This window comes from Prionailurus viverrinus, chromosome D4, assembly GCF_022837055.1.
Source record: "Prionailurus viverrinus isolate Anna chromosome D4, UM_Priviv_1.0, whole genome shotgun sequence".
NCBI classification, from domain to species: Eukaryota; Metazoa; Chordata; class Mammalia; order Carnivora; family Felidae; genus Prionailurus; species Prionailurus viverrinus.
The window spans coordinates 42,310,314-42,327,420 of NC_062573.1; the positions used below are offsets into that span (position 1 = coordinate 42,310,314).

Sequence of the window (17,107 nt, forward strand, 5' to 3'; positions counted from 1 at the left end):
TGAGCCTCAATATTATACAGGCTCTGGGAATTAAATAGAAGTAGATCATATTTTATGATTTAATTCTACAAAACCTACCAAAACTTCAATAATTATATCTAGTACTAAACAGAAAAAAAATATTTTGACAGTGCCTTCAAGAGTATCTAGAGGCAGGTGCAGTTAAAACTTACATTCTCATCAACACAGCATTAAAATCCAGGACACTAAAAACAAATGTCAAGTAAATAAGATATTTTTACAATTGCTGTTAGCAATTTGGAATTATTTTAAATATTTGAATACATTGAAATCATTAATATCTCTTTTTAGAAATTGATAATTTGCATATTTGGTTTACATTTTATAATTAATATAAGTAAATACATTATAAGTTACTCATCACATTTAGTTATACATTTAAGCATCAATGGATTTAAAATTTAGCCCGTAGCTTAAAATTTTTAGTCATTATTATCCCTGTACTTATAAAGAATAAAAAGAGTAACTTTACACTCTCTTTTGTATGTACAAAACTCAGATATAAATAGAGTATAAACTATATAGAGAGAGTATAAACTATATATATATATTATATATATAGTATATATATAATATATAATATATATATATATGGTATCTGCGCTATTAATATCTTGGATGGTTCAATAAAAAAAAAAAAGACTCTGGACACATGGACCAATAATGAAAATAATATATATGGTTGGAAACAGTGCTCTAAACCCGTGTAGAAAGTACATAAAGGAAATCAAAAACAGAAGTGGAAAGTAAGGGCAACCTTCAGAAACTGAAAACTACTATGTTCCCTACTTAAGCCACACGCACAAGGGAAGATGTTCAGAGAACCTAGAGCCACGGGTCACAGAGTCGCCCACCCCAGCCGGGCCAACAGCATCTGCAAGATCCCCAATGGCGCTGCCCTCTTCCTTCTTGGTGGCCCTGGTGGCGCTGGGCTGCAACTCCGTCTGCTCTCTGGGCTGTGACCTGCCTCAGACCCACGGCCTGCTGAACAGGAGGGCCTTGACGCTCCTGGGACAAATGAGGAGACTCCCTGCCAGCTCCTGCCAGAAGGACAGAAACGACTTCGCCTTCCCCCAGGACGTGTTTGGTGGAGACCAGTCCCACAAGGCCCAAGCCCTCTCGGTGGCCCACGTGACGAACCAGAAGATCTTCCACTTCTTCTGCACAGAGGCGTCCTCGTCTGCTGCTTGGAACACCACCCTCCTGGAGGAATTCTGCACGGGACTTGATCGGCAGCTGACCAGCCTGGAAGCCTGTGTCGTGCAGGAGGTGGGGGAGGGAGAGGCTCCCCTCACGAACGAGGACTCCATCCTGAGGAACTACTTCCAAAGACTCTCCCTCTACCTGCAAGAGAAGAAATACAGCCCTTGTGCCTGGGAGATCGTCAGAGCAGAAATCATGAGATCCTTGTATTCGTCAACAGCCTTGCAGAAAAGATTAAGGAGCGAGAAATGAGACCTATTCAACATGGAAATGATTCTCACTGACTAATAATAATACACACTTTCCACGTGTCCTGCCATGTCAAAGACTCTGATTTCTGCTGTAATGGCGACAAGAATGTAGTCAATTTGTGAAATGTTTTCAAGGAGTATTAAGTAACATCATGCCTACTCTACAATCACTAGTTGCTTACAGATGACCATGCTGATGTCTATTTATCTATTTAAATATTTATTTACTTAACTATGTATAATGTATAAGTTATTTCAAGTAATACTATGTGTACCTTTATGTTGTAGTAATATAATAAAATGAATTTTTAATATTTAGGAAGCATATCTTTTTTTATTTCACTTTTACTGCAGGAAGTGTTTGTAAAAAGTACCACCAAGCCTAATGGTGCGACTTGATTGAAAAATGGACAACAAAATTCATTTACCCATCAGATTCTATTAAAATCAGAGGTAACAACTGACTTCCTCTAAGGCAAGTGGTTCGTCGCCCTTAGGACATGGGACACAGTAAATACAGTTCCTGCTGTCTTCATCTTCCATTTTCATAGGGACAGAAATCCAAAAACAATAATCATGCTTAATATTACATTTAAGAAGGGAAAGAAGTGAATTCATTCAACTGATGCTACAGTGAGGAATGTCAGGAATAAAAGTGAAAGCTGTCGGTCTCCTCTACAGTTGACTGGTCGACCTGGAAGTGCCCATACCCGTTGTAGTGGATAGGTGAGCTTGTATTTTACAAAAAACGCCATGGCTAGAGGTCCATTTTAGTCCTGGGAAGCCAGAAACAGAGGTGGTCATGGGGTGAGACCAGTGTAGTGTGACAAAAAGACTTATGTTGATTCTAAGAAAAAGCAGGGGAGAGAAGAACCACAAAGGATAGGCAGGTATACTGGCCATTCAGTAGAAGGATAACAAGAAAGGATGATGTTGAGTGTGTTTAAGGAAATAAATGTGCTTAGAAAAGCATCAGTTGATTCAAGAAAGATGTGGATTTAACTATCTGCTATGTCACAAAAATAGATACCACCCGTGACTTTCAGGAGAACTGGTTTGGTGGAATTAATAAGTAGAAACCACACTGGAGAATGTGGTAACATAGATAAGAGAAGTTAGTTCCTCTGAAGTGGAGAAGAATATAGTGTGGGTTCTCAGAAAATAATGTGGGTTAGTTTTTCTGTGCAGCGTTTTCCCTTTTGTGCCATATGTTTTTCGTGAGTGATTTCATGGATTTAATGTACCAGTAAATCGTATTAATGCATTTAGTATTATATTTCTTTTGAGTCATGACTTACTGAATTACTTAAATTGTTTATCCTTTCTTGGTTATTACTACCTTGTGTATCAGCAAGGTGATCAACCTTAAGAATTCACTAGGCAAGAAGAGATAATTAATTTAATCCTTCATCAAAATATCTGTTACCACTGATACAATAATATTTCCTGGAACTATTGGCTTTATTAACTAATTTGCTTACCTTTCGTATTGAGACAGTGGTTTACTACAGCCACTTTATAGCACGTTTCACCTTCTAGGAGAATTTGATATGATAAGAATTCTTTAACGGTACTCACTGGTAATTTCTCCCAGTTTTATGAATATTACAATCTTTGGTAGATCCCAAAATAACACAATTATCATGGACACGAAGACTGACAGACTTTTGGGGCACCTGGGGATGCTCGATTAAGCGTCCAACTCTAGTTTTCAATTCAAGTCATGAGCTCAAGGTTTATGAGATGAGCCAGGTGTTGGGCTCTATGCTGACAGCATGGAGCCTGCTTGACATTTTCTCTCTCCCTCTCTCTACCCCTCTCCAACTCATGCTTGTGCGCTCTCTTCTCTCTCTCTCTCTCTCTCTCTCTCTCAAACTAAATAAATAAACTTAAAAAAAAAAGGACTAACAGACTTTCTTCACATGAGAGTGGGAAGCTGGGTCAGGCATTGTGTTTCTTAGTATTTAAGGCAATGAAAAAAACTGGTTAAAATCAGCTGAAAACACAACATGAATAACAGAAATCCATAGAGAAAATGTGAGTTGTATATAATTCAGGAGTGAAAAAAAACATTTAACAATTAAACAGAATGTTCTAAATAATAACTGAACTCAGGCACTTGAAAGGCACCAAGCATCACATCTTCCATAGTGTAACAATTGAAAACATGGTTCGTATGTCCTTATTTTTCTTCATACAGGGGCTATAATGAGAATAGTGTTTGTCTCTTTCTGCAAAATTCTTACTGTGTGTCCTACCTTTCAGTAACTGACCTTCAAAGGAGGCAGCCTAAATAAACAGAAATCTGTCATGATTTCTAGATAAGGCTGACTGACACATTCCCCATTTCAAAGAAGTGTCTTATTTATATTTAATGAAGAAAGGTGGCTTGTATTAATATCTGAGTTTCAAGAATAAGTATCTAGATGGGAGTACAGAAGAATATAATGTTTCATTAATATTCTGGCACCTGCCCCACCCCCAGCATTACAGGATACATTCCCCTGTCCTAATGGTTTCTTCCCTGTCCCAGAAGGAAGTCCCCACACACCCTGTCACTCACTCCCTTCAACTGTCAGCCTATTCACACAGCAACTTTCTGGTCTGTTGTGGTCTAAGCTTAAACGTTTCCCTAAAGAGCAGCATGTCACAAGTAGAAACTAAAACTCAGATGAAATCCCTAAGTTTTGCAGAAACATCTTCAAGAAAGGCTTTTTATTTACTACCGTCAAATGTGATGTAATAGCACTTGTGGCGAAAAAGACAGAAAGGAGGATCCGGTTGAAGGGTGGGCTAACGAAGCTCCTCTCAGAGAAGACCACCCCCTGGTGGCCACGTGCAGCAAGGGCAGCGACCAAGACTGGAGGGCTGGCTTGGGATCCCTGCAGAAATCCCGCCACTTCTTGAGGATGTCCCCTCAAGCTGCAGAAAGCTACCAGCTGGCAACAACAGATTCTAACGCTGTCTATGACAGGGACTGAGTATTGCCCTGAAACGCTCTATAGCCATATTCGGTTTCAATCCCAGAGGTATTAAGTGTTAAATACTCGAAAGTGTTGGAGAACCGAGTCTCAGGGTGGGAGGCACGGGCGGGCGAAGGGAGTGATCACCATCCGCCAGCTCTCTCCTTTGAGCCTCAGGCCAAAGCAGCTATTTTCCTGATTTGGGGGAATTCAGTGTGGCCTTCACTCTTCCCTCTGCCAGAGCTCCGGGCCCCCAGTTTGCTGCACCGATTGTGTTAACCAGCCCTTTGCTTTTTTGCCAGCAGACAAGTCACTTCCCTTTTTTCATTTTCGTGACATTCGGACCTATATTTTCTTTTGCCCAACACAATTGTTGTGTTTTGCTTTCTAGGAGAGTTGAAATGAGAAACAAAAAACCAAAAACCTGATATCTTGGAAATAGAGAGAAAAATGGTGCAGCCCCTCATTCTCTTACTTGCCTTTGTATTAACCTGCGGATGATATAAAACATGATGCAGGAAGAGCAAGACAATGTCCAGTAAACCACTGCGTAAAAACTAAGTCATTAAAATTCTTTTTGTTGTTGTTTTTTAAATTTAAAATGAAATAACACGAGTAAGTAAAGGAGAGAAGGCTGTTTCTCCCCGACATAATAGCCGGGGCCTCACCCCCTGCATTCTGACCCTCAGACAGATGAACAGACTAAGAAGCCAAAGAGAAAAACCCAGACTGAATGGACAACGGAGAGTCGCTAGTTTCTGTGCTGGAAGCTGTTGACTACAGTACAGTATTAATAAACTCTTGCCGCCTACTGTATATAATGTAACTGGCAGTAAGGCAGCAGAAGAAGGGTCTATATCTGCAGGCAGCCTGACCTAGAATGAAGCAAAGCATTCCTAAGCTTCCTCTTGTATGGAAAAACAAAGGACTGTCCACAGGTGCTTAGAAATGACAAAAAATACACGAGAGCCAGTTGTGGACACCTTCCAACATTTTGAAAAATCCCAAATTTCTGCCAAACACCGTGGCCTGAGACCGAGCATCTGAGCATGGGAGAGGATCACCCACAATCCAGCAGTGTGAGAGAGAGAGAGAGAAAGAGAGAACCATTGGCTCAGTGGTGATCATGTGACACTCAGCATCACCTACTACCCTTACTGCAAGACATCGCTCCTTTATCAAGTTAAAATTTATTAGAAATGTTTGCTCCTCTTGATGAACACTCAGAGAACAAGTTACTCACAATCCAAGGTTTTACTGTATTTGCTTACTAAAGGTGAAATGATTACAGTTGGGTCACTCCCCTACTTAGAGGAAACTAACTGTGACCCTCAGCATCGGAGGGCTGTTGACACTTTGATACCTGCTCAGGAAAAGAAGGGGTCACCACTGAAAACTAGGGTGTCTCACACAAACACTCCAGGGACAAGGGCAAGGATCTAGGGGCATTACCTGTTTTGCTAACAAAGAACCTAGCCTCTCCACAGCAGAGGAATTCTAATGTCCTCAGGACAAGGTGTGCCAGTCCAGGAGAGGTTGGGTTGAGGACACTCAGTCACTCCAGAGGAACATGTTAGTAGAGGTGATAACAACCTTGCAAGTGAGGGGTTGCTGAGAAAATAAAATGATCTGGGATTAGAATCTTCACAGCTACATGTCCCAGACCAGAACCGGGCTTCCTGCTGGGGACACTGGCACAGCCTGAGGAGCACTGTAGACGGGTTACAAAATGGCAGAAGGATAGTGTCTGTATTAGTCTTGACCCCAGTGAAGCATAACTGCATGGACCTGCATCAATTATTTCTAGAATGAAGAGAAACATCCAAGAAACTCATTCACTTATCACCACAAGCCTGTAATGTGGGTACAACAGTAATTAAAACCCAGTCCTGGTTCTAAAGAGCTTATTTACCATACATCGTCTGGTCAGAACCTAGCAAGATACAAAAACCCATAGGATTGAAGGATCCTGTCTCTGTATGAAGTAAAGAGGGTAAAAACCTAGTCCACGATCAAGGCCAAAGCTTCTTTCTAACACAAAGAGCAATGTTCATATATGAAAACATATATGCGAGCAGGTGTGTGTATGAGTACCTACATGCCTACATCACTCCAGTCTTTAGGACAAAGACGTTTCGCGTTTGGTTGATAAGTGTCCATTGGGATGGACATATCAGAAGTTTATTGGGAAATAAAGCTTCCATTGCCAACGTAGTATTTTAGATTGATGACATCTTCTTACACAATAAGGAGAATGCATAAATGAAAACAAAAAAAGGAAGTAGAAGTGGAGAGGATGTTCAGAAAATGAAATTGTCCGCGTTCCCTATTTAAGAGCCATGCTTCGAGTTGGTCCTCAGAGAACCTGGGCCCCGAGGTCCCCCAGCCGCCCAGCTCAGCCCTGCCAGCAGCCCCCTCGGCTTCCCCATGGCTCTCCTGCGCCCTCTGCTGACCGCCCTGGCGCTGCTCGCCTGCCGCCCTGGAGGCTCTCTGGGCTGTGCCCTGCCTGGGAGCCACGCGCAGGTTAGCAGGGACAACTTGGTGCTCCTGGGCCAGATGCGGAGACTGTCCCCTTTCTTGTGCCTGCGGGCCAGAAAAGACTTCCGCTTCCCCCGGGAGATGCTGGAGGGCGGCCAGCTCCGGGAGGCCCAGGCCGCCGCCGCCGTCCTGCGGGAGCTGCTCCAGCAGACCTTCAACCTGTTGCACACGGAGCGCTCCTCGGCGGCCTGGAGCCCCGCGCCGCTGCACGGACTCCGCTCTGGCCTCCACCGGCAGCTGGAAGCCCTGGACGCCTGCTTGCTGCAGGCCACGGGCGAGGGAGAGCGCGGCCCGGGGATGCACGGCCCTGCCCTGGCCATCAAGAGGTACTTCCAGGACATCCGCGTCTACCTGGAGGACGAGGGATACAGTGACTGCGCCTGGGAAATTGTCAGGCTGGAAATCATGAGAGCCTTGTCCTCCTCGGCGACCTTGCAAGACAGCTTGGCCATCAAGGATGGAGACCTGGGGTCACCTTGAAGTGATTCTCAATGACTCACGTGCCACATCACCCTGCACTATGTCTGCTCACCTCAAGAGACTGTCACTTCAGCCTTCATCACAAAATTTATTGACTTTAATTCCACAAATATTTTGTGAGTAGTATTAAGCAAGAATATGTAAAAAAAAAAAAAAAAAATCCGGCTTCAGGATCATCAGTCCTTAAGAGATGATTGCCCTGATGTTATTTATTTATTGTTATTTATTTATTCTTGTAGCTTATCCTATTTATATTTATATTTTGATAGAAAAGCTATTTCCCTTACACTGTATTAAAATTGATCAATCATATTCACCTTTTCATTTTATTAAATATGTATTTTGTCTTATTAAATTCTTATGAAAGACAATTTCTTGAGTCTCTTTATTCTTAAACCCTAAATCCAAATCTTGGTTGTTCTAAACCAAATGGAAGAATGGATGGTAGTATTCATCTACTTACTCATCCTTTCAGTTCATGTCATATGTAAACAGGACATCAAGACGGCAGATACAGAATCACCTTCACAAAGCACAGCCGAGTAAATCGAACATGGCAACTTCTGTGTCAAAACTTTTAGTCCCACAGGCAAAGAGGCATTAAAAGAGGATAAATATTTAAAAATTTTTAATTATATTAAAAAACACAAAATGATGTAAAGGAAAATGTTATTCTTACATAGAAGCTTTAAATACTATAATTTTGAGACGGGGGAACATGGATACCCTTTCTAGAGCACTTGGAAAATACATAATTGCAGAAGTCTTGCTGGCTGTTGGGCATAGGGGTCAGCAATGAACAACAAATGCTATGCGGGGGTGGTATTAATTTGAGATTCTTTATTACATAATTGGGAATGAGCACATGGGAATGGGTGTGGTAATTTTTGTCTTTTATTTGAGAGAGAGAGAGAGAGAGAGAGAGAGAGAGAGAGAGAGAGAGAATCTTATGCGGGCTCCATGCTCAGTGTGGAGCCTGATGCGAGGCTTGTTCCCATGACCCTGGGATCATGACCTAAGCCAAAATCAAGAGTCGGATCCTCAAGCAACTGAGCCACCCAGCACCCCTGGATATGGTCACTCTTTTTTTTTTTTGAAGGTTAAACTTTGATTTAGAAAGGCTGAAACAATTGTATGTTAATTGCAACAGCTAGGTTGTACAAAAATATGACTTGAAAATTCCCTTTTGATATCCTTGAAGAACTGGATTCCCATTACATACATGCCTTATTCTCTCTTCAGACCTCTGATTTCAGACTGGAGCTGAGCAGAGAAATGGCTGAGGGTCCCTCAAATCATTCTTGGGCTCCAGACAAGGTGCTGGGCCTCTAAGGAAATAAGCAGGTTATGGGTAAACCACACCTGTTAACTCTGGAGGCTTTTGGGTAGCATACAAGAACAAACTACTCCATCCTTAACTCTTTCCAGGAGTTCGACCCAGGGTACGTCAGTGGGCATCATAAGCTAGGTGAACGTATCACCATCAGGACAACCGGTATTCACCCTGGGAGGCAGCTGGATTCCTCCAGCTTGGTGAGGATGCTCACGTAATGCCTAGTTTGCAGGGATAGATCTTGTCCCATCCTCCAACCTGTGAGGTCTTTTGAACTGAACCACATTCTAACAAGTCGGCTCTCTTTCCGCTCTTTAGTGTTCCAGTGTGCACCTGAACCCGAGTGCCATGAAAAAATTAGCTGGATATGGTCACTTCTAAGTAGAGTGGGCAATGAGAAGAGACCTAAATGTAGTCCTGCAGACCCTCAGCATTTGGAGGTCAAGCAGAGGATAGTCTGCCAGGGGCACAGAGGTGGCGTGGTCAGTCCAGCTGGAAGGACACATGGGGACGATAACACATGGGGGGAGAGACCCCACAGGGAAGAAGGGTCAGAGTGGTGCTCGCAGGGTAGGTGCAGACGAACTGCCCAGGGGGTCTGAAAACAGACGCCATAGGGGACCTTAGCATGATCTGGTTTAGTGGAATTAATGAGGCAGAAACCAGATGGGTGTAGGTTGAAGAGGAAACACAAGAAGAGGAATTACTGGCACTGTGTATAGGAAATTATTTTGGGAAGCTTGTTTGTGAAGTGGAGACAGAAATAAGGTGGGACTTTGAGGAAAATGCGGGTCGGGCGGTTATGAAGAGTTTGGGCGCCCCCTTCTGGCGGTTGGGGCGCAGCGAGAGGCCTTGGAGGCGCTGCGGATTGCTGTCCACGCGTGTTTCACTACGGCCTGCGGAATCACAGAACGCAGTGACATAATCTATTCGCTAATGGTGCTGGTGATGCTTTGTGCCAGCCCCCCTGAATCTGATGGTTGTGAAAAACAGGAAATCATGCTTTTGAGATATCTGAAAATGATAGCTTCTCAGTCACGCCAGAATAACAGGACCTGGGTTTTTTTTTTTTTTTTCACCACAAAATAGATATCAACAGCCAGAAGGCACAAGCCACCTGTTTCTGCCATCAGATTCTCAAGCTGTCCCACAAAGACTACAATACAGATCGTCAACCTGTTTACACAGAGAACTACAGCACGGCTTGGAGTGGATCTGCTGGTTACATTACTCCCGAGGAAGTCTGGAACAACAGCAGAAAACGAAAGTAGAAATTCTTCTGGTTTGTGCTTACTTGAAGGTACCTAAAAGCACTCTCAAGGAATCAGCAACTGTCTAAAGAGCAAGGAATGTAGCTGCTGAGCCTTGGAGGTTTTTAGAGGGATGGCTGAAGTGTGCTTTTCCCTCTTTAATACATTCCAAAAACAATCAGGAAATGAGAAAATTATTTTCATGACTCTCTAATCACTGTATTATTGTTTGTCAAATCAAAGAAAGCAATCTGCACTGTTTTTCTGCACCAGCTATAAAAGATCTGAAATCAGGGGTGCCTGGGTGGCTCGGTTGGTTAAGCATCAGACTTTGGCTCAGGTCATGATCTCGCCATTTGTGAGTTCCAGTCCCAAGTTGGGCTCTGTGCTGACAGCTCGGAGCCTGGAGCCTGCTTCGGTCTGTGTGTCTCCCTCTCTCTCTCTCTCTGCCCCTCCCCTGCCTGCACTCTGTCTCTACCAAAAATAAACATTAAAACAATAATAAGAGATCTGAGATCAAAACTATATTTTAGGTATAAAGTCTCCAAAAAGTGTTCAGAAAAGTAAATGATCTGTTTCTTTAAAAAATAACCTATGATAATACATTTTTCATTTATCTTTTCAAATTTTTGGAGGGTATTTTATGTCCCTAGAATCTGAAATATAATGGAGGGTATTTTATGTCCCTAGAATCTGAAATTTTATGTCCCTAGAATCTGAAAACCTTCTTTACATTATTTTGTTACAGACTTCTGTAAAGATAATGTTAGGTGTTCAAACAGATACAAATGAAAATATCAGTATTTTGAACATAACACATGTTTATCTTCCCTCCATGTAACACTTCAATGCAAGTATTACTGAACAAATGACTCTTCTGGTAGGTTCTCCCTCAAACAGTGACTCAGGGATCCAGCTACCTTCTATTTAGTGCCTTCAATATATGACTTTAAATATGGCTGTGGTGTTTGGGCTTCTTCTACTTAGTTATAAAAAGAAAAAGTACCATTGATCACATGGGCATATTTTCACGGGCCAGATCTTCACAGAGCAAACGTAACTTCCACCCACATTCAGTTGGCCAGGATTCATTCACATGGCCACATCTAACTGTAAAGAGACTGGGAGAGGGAGTGTAATTTTGTGACCAGTGGGGAAAAGGTACAAGTTTAAGGAACAAGACCACTATTAATTTTTAAACTATGTGCACTAATGCTGTTCTTTAGAAGAAATGGCCAATTTTCTTGCTTTTGCATCCAAAAAATGCTGAGTGCAGATCTGATTCCACAAATGAAAACCAGGCAAGAGACCTAACAGAAGAAGGCATAGGTGTTTGTATTATTGATTGGCCCTTTAAAAGGGAGATTCACAGGGATTCCCAAGGGCATAGGTTAAAGTTGAAACACACAGCTTCTGGATTGGAAGTTCTTTTTTTTTTTTTTTTTTTTTTTACATTTATTTATTTTTGAGAGACAGAGCGTGAGCAGGGGAGGGGCAAAGAGAGGGAGACACCGAATCTGAAGCAGGCTTCAGGCTCCAAGCTGTCAGCACAGAGCCTGATGTGGGGCTCGAACCCACGAACCGTGAGATCATGACCTGAGCTGAAGTCGGACCTCAACCGACTCAGCCACCCAGGCACCCCTGGATTGGAAGTTCTTTTGAGGTCCCTCTTACAAATCAGTCCCCATTCAAACTCTCTCCTGGCTTGAGACCATGCTGATTTGTAAGACTCTGGCAGATTACTTCTGGCCTGTTGTTAACTACTGTAAAATTTGGGATTGCAAGTAACTTGTTCTGGGAGTGTTCCACAAGACGAGCAAACATTTCTAATAAATTTTAACTTGATAAACGAGCACTGTCTTGCAATACAAGTAGTATGTGATGCCAAATGTCACGTGATCACAACTGAGCCAATGATTCATGAAATTCGCTTTGATATATGAGTGCTTTGGATTACAAGCAGGTTTCCAGAATGAATTATGCTCGCAAATTTTTACTGTACTTGGAAGCTTTAGGCTGAGAGATCTTATCCATTCACCTCTGCTCCCTGGGCAACGTATATAGGGTAGAAGGAGTTGATCAGGATATACTAGCCGCTCTCACTGCCAATGGTGCTTCAACTTGAAAATATCCCTGTTAGGCAGCTAGAGGAGCACATACCGCAGACATCTCCACATCCCCAGATATCTGGGTGCACATTCAGCAATGTTCTGGGAAAAGCTGGACTATGTGAACCCAGACAATGACACTCAGAACTCAAGAATTGTGCCAAGTAGGAGTAACTCTATAAGGAATGAATGGTAGCATGCCTGCTCCTCTCCTTTATCTTCCAGAAAAGCTGTTCATTGTCAATAATGCAGCATAACATAATTAGAGTGGTTGGAATTTTTTTTTAATTTTTAATGTTTATTTATTTTTGAGACAGAGAGAAACAGAGCATGAACGGGGGAGGGTCAGAGAGAGAGGGAGACACAATCCAAAACAGGCTCCAGGCTCCACGCTGTCAGCACAGAGCCTGACATGGGGCTCAAACTCATGGAGTGTGAGATCATGACCTGAGCCGAAGTCAGACGCCTAACCAACTGAGCCACCCAGGCACCTCTAGAGTGGTTGGAATTTTCAGTTAGACTATCTTGGGTTCGAATCTTCATTGCTTGGTAACTGTGTGGCCTTGGATAAATTATTTAATATTTCTAAAGTTCATTGTCCTCATTGAAAAGTGTGAACAATAAAAAATGATAAATCTGCATTATTATAGAATAGTTGATATTATACACTTTATGATCAGACAAATTTACAATCAGTTGAAAAATGGGAATAACAATTTGGACCCTTTGAGGTGTCCTTTGTTGGTGTCACCAGTATTCTTGCTCTGGTCCTCCAAAGGAAATTTAGGCACTTTAGTCTCCCAAGGGGCTTTAGGGACTGAGAAAGGTTGATGGTGATTTTTGCCAGTATTCTTAACCTCAGAGCTGTGATTGTGTTCTTTAGTTCTTTTTTTTTTAAATTTTTTAAATGTCTATTTATTTTTGAGAGAGAGACAGAGTATAAGTGGGGGAGGGGCAGAGAGAGAGGGAGACACAGAATCTGAAGCAGGCTCTTGGCTCCGAGCTGTCAGCACAGAGCCCAACATGGGGCTCGAACCCATGAACTGTGAGATCATGACCTGAGCTGAAGTGCGACGCTTAACCCACTGAGTCACTCGGGCACCCCTGTGTTCTTTAGTTTCTAAAATTCATCAGTCTGTCCTGCCCATGTCTTGCCCATAAACAAGAGTGTCTATGAGGCAACCGTGTGTCAGGCATGGAGAAACCCTCACTACAACTGCGTGTAGGAGTTGTTACTGATGAGAAAATACAGACTTAGGTTAAATAATTCTCCTTACAGTTCAAATGGTTCAAAATACTACCTGAAATTGAATCCAGATCTTTCTGACTTTAAAATTAGCATAATCTTGCCCATTTTTCTGAGACAGAAAGCACAGTTAGAAGCCAATCTCCTAGACTGTAGCTGACATAGACAGCATGTTTGAACACAGGCATCTTGTTCAATGTGAGCTGCAGCCTTGGAGTCACGACAAGGATGATCCAAAGTTTAGAACCACTGACTGTCCTTGACATGGGTATTACTGTGCCTGGTTCTTCCAGTTTATCATCAGTCATTAATATGCTCCAGGTGTGGCAAAATAAAAGCCTAATGATGCCTCTCCTCTTGATGTCACTAAGAGGGCCAAAAGCATCACCACTGCACAATCTTCCAAGCTAGATGGATCACTGTGTCCCCACTCTGCATCCCCCTTATGCAAGTCCCATCTGAAACAGAAGTCTGATAAAATCTTTAAATGAATCTGAAAGGGCAAGTTACTCATTCATCATACTCCGCTCCTTCCAGCCTCAGAAAGACAAATTCTTAGCTTAGGACAGACAAAGATGGCCATCTAGGTAGAGGGCTGTATGGCATTCTCTCCATATGAGGATCCTTTGGGGGAAGTATGTTCAGCTGCCACACAGAAAATGTCAGCAAACCATTCCATTGTGAGTTTCTCAGCCCCCTGGGATCCCATATCTACTACCTAATCGTAAAACCCACTCATTCTTGGGCAGCATTTTGCAAAGTTTTCTCTCACCCAGAATCTCACTGGAGCTGCTATGAGGAATGATTTTCAGATCAAAGTGCGAAGTGATATCTTCAAGGACACTCATCCAGGCTGTGGCGAGTGGCAGAGATAGGACTCACAGCCAGTTCTGAATGTATAACTAGTGTTCTTTTTGCCATATTGAATCTGTCTAAGCTACACCTTGTCACCAGTCACGCGAGATTGATGAAAACCCTCAACAGTAATATGGCTTTCGAAGAAACTTTTATTTTTCAGTCTATTTCTTTTTTAAAAGTGAGCAAGCTCATTGATGCTTATCCCGGTGGCTCAGCATCGGAAAGAAGAGAGTTCAGCACAGTCAGAAAATGAGGAAGAGAAAGAAAAATGTATCTGGCCATTTATGCACCATCTACAAGGTAACTAATATTACTTCCTAAATTGCCCTGTCAATTTGTGGAAACAGGGATGCTGTCAAGTCCATGTATAAATGAATAAAGCAGAAGCCCAAGAGATGAAGTGACCCATCCAGTGCACAGCAAGTGGAGCTAGGAGTTGAGCCCAGGTGTGCTGATGGAGACTCTTAATACCTGGCAGAACTGAGTTAATGTCATGCTTCCTCCCCTCCCAGATGACTGTGGCAAGCAGGAGAGGTCAAGTGCCCACAAATCACGCTTGCCTTGCTCCCTCTCTACCTCATGCCCCAACCCCCTTCTCCTTCTCCTCCTACAGCATTTATCTAGATAACGAGCAAATCGTCTGTCACCAGCATGAGTACATTCGAGACCCCAACGATTCCCCCTCAGTTATACTGAGATATAACTGACATATAACATTGTATCAGTTTACAGTATACAAGATAATGATTTGACATGTGTTTATATCGTGAAATGATTACTAAATTTAACTAACATCCACCACCTTATATGGTTACAATTTTTTTTCTTCTGATGAGTACTTTTAAGATCTACTCTCTAAGCAACTTTTAAATATATGATAGAGTATTGGTAACTATAGTCATCATGCTGCGCATTCCATTCCCAGAACTGATTATCTTCTAACTAGAAGTTTGTGCCTTTTGGCCACCTTCACCACCCCCTTACCCATCCCCGCCCCTGCCTCTGGCACCCACCAATCTGTTGCATACTTTTATGCCCTTCATCTGTATTTACTCATTTCACACACTAATCCTTGAAAAATACCATTATTGTCCCCCACATTAAAGATGAGGAAACTAGAGGGGCGCCTGGGTGGCGCAGTCGGTTAAGTGTCCGACTTCAGCCAGGTCACGATCTCGCGGTCCGTGAGTTCGAGCCCCGCGTCGGGCTCTGGGCTGATGGCTCAGAGCCTGGAGCCTGTTTCCGATTCTGTGTCTCCCTCTCTCTCTGCCCCTCCCCTGTTCATGCTCTGTCTCTCTCTGTCCCAAAAATAAATAAACGTTGAAAAAAAATTTTTTTTAATAAAAAAAAAAAAAGATGAGGAAACTAGAGAACGTAGTGTTTATGTCATTTACAAAAGTTCCACTAACAGTGGATAGCAGAGCTGGGATTCAACCCTCAACTCTGGCTCCAGAAACACATTCCTTAACCACTAAAATACATCGTGCAAACCATCAGGACAAGTCAGGGCAGAGTCCAAAACAATAAAATGAGATGTTTTGAACAATAACCACTAACTTCCCCATAGGACCTTGCATATGTTTTCCCACACACTCTTCCAATGTATATTTCCTCACATGCAGCAAGGAACACTGGTGGGGGGGGGCAGTGTGAGGTTCTGAGATGAGAAGGGTTTTGCCCAAGAGCCACAGCTGGTGAGAAGAGTCAAATGTGATCTCAGGACAGATGAGGGCCTATTATTTTCTTATCCATTTCACAGAGGACAATAGTAAATAGAGGCCAGGATTAAATGTGTAATAGTATCCCACCTCAAGTGAGCCCAGCTAAGCATGTTGCAGGTGTTTGGTGTTTAAAATGTAAGAAGTTCTAGAAGTGCCTTCTCTTTGTACTGAATGTAAAGAGCCTAAATGTCCAACAACTGATGAGTGGATAAGGAAGACGCGGAATGTATACACAATGGGATACTACTCAGCGATCAAAAAGAATGAAATCTTGCCATGTGCAACAACGTGGATGGAACCAGAGTGTATGATGCTGAATAAAATCAGTCAGGCAGAGAATGATAAATATCATACGATTTCACTCATATGTGGAATTTAAGAAACACAACAGATGAACCTAGGGGAAGGGAAGGAAAAATAAGATAAAACCAGAGAGGGAGGCAAACCATAAGAGACTCTTAAATACAGAGAACAAACTGGGGGTTGCTATGGGGGAGGTGGGGGGGGGATGGGTTTAATGGGCATTAAGTAGGGCACTTGTTGGGATAAGCACCGGGTGTTACATGTAAGTGATGAATCACTAGGTTCTCCTTCTGAAACCAATACTACACTGTGTGTTAACTAACTTGAATTTAAATAAATAAGTTAAAAATAAAATAAAATAAAATAAAATAAAATAAAATAAAATAAAATAAAAGTAACTGTTCATAGCCAGTCTTGGAATCTCGCTTCCAGGAAGTTTACTTCTAAATATCTTTTATTTTTAATGTTTATTTATTTTTGAGAGAGAGAGCGTGAACAGGGGAGGAGCACAGAGAGAAGGAGACACAGAATCCAAAGCAGGCTCCAGGCTCTAAACTGTCAGCACAGAGCCCTACGCGGGGCTCGAACTCACAAACCGCCAGATCATGACGTGAGCCGAAGTCAGACGCTTAACCGACTGAGCCACCCAGGCACCCCAAGAATGGATCTACTTTAAATTCTTTTTAAAAAAAGTTTTCTGTCAAATACTTTAGGACAGATTTGTATAAACACTGTACCAAGGAAATATCCAGGTGACGAACAAAAATGTGAGAAGATGCTCAACGTCATTAGTCATCTGGAAAATACCATTTTACACACTTAAACACCACGA

The 17,107-nt window shown here is 42.4% G+C and overlaps 2 protein-coding genes across 2 annotated transcripts; both read left to right on the forward strand.

Annotated features, from left to right (window-relative positions):
• Nucleotides 1-664: 664 nt before the first annotated feature.
• On the forward strand, nt 665-1,692 carry LOC125150359 (interferon alpha-like). The gene has a single exon (XM_047830180.1). It carries the CDS (start codon nt 910-912, stop codon nt 1,474-1,476), a length of 567 nt encoding a protein of 188 aa, XP_047686136.1. The 5' UTR covers nt 665-909; the 3' UTR covers nt 1,477-1,692.
• A 5,080-nt stretch (nt 1,693-6,772) lies between these two features.
• LOC125150358 (interferon omega-1-like) lies at nt 6,773-7,456 on the forward strand. Its single transcript, XM_047830179.1, has one exon. The coding sequence runs from the start codon at nt 6,866-6,868 to the stop codon at nt 7,454-7,456; it is 591 nt and encodes a 196-aa protein (XP_047686135.1). The 5' UTR covers nt 6,773-6,865.
• Nucleotides 7,457-17,107: the final 9,651 nt, after the last annotated feature.

What these genes read in the sequence shown, in the direction of transcription:
- LOC125150359 (XM_047830180.1), top strand. Translation starts at nt 910, where the DNA reads ATGGCGCTGCCCTCTTCCTTCTTGGTGGCCCTGGTGGCGCTGGGCTGC.
- LOC125150358 (XM_047830179.1), top strand. Translation starts at nt 6,866, where the DNA reads ATGGCTCTCCTGCGCCCTCTGCTGACCGCCCTGGCGCTGCTCGCCTGC.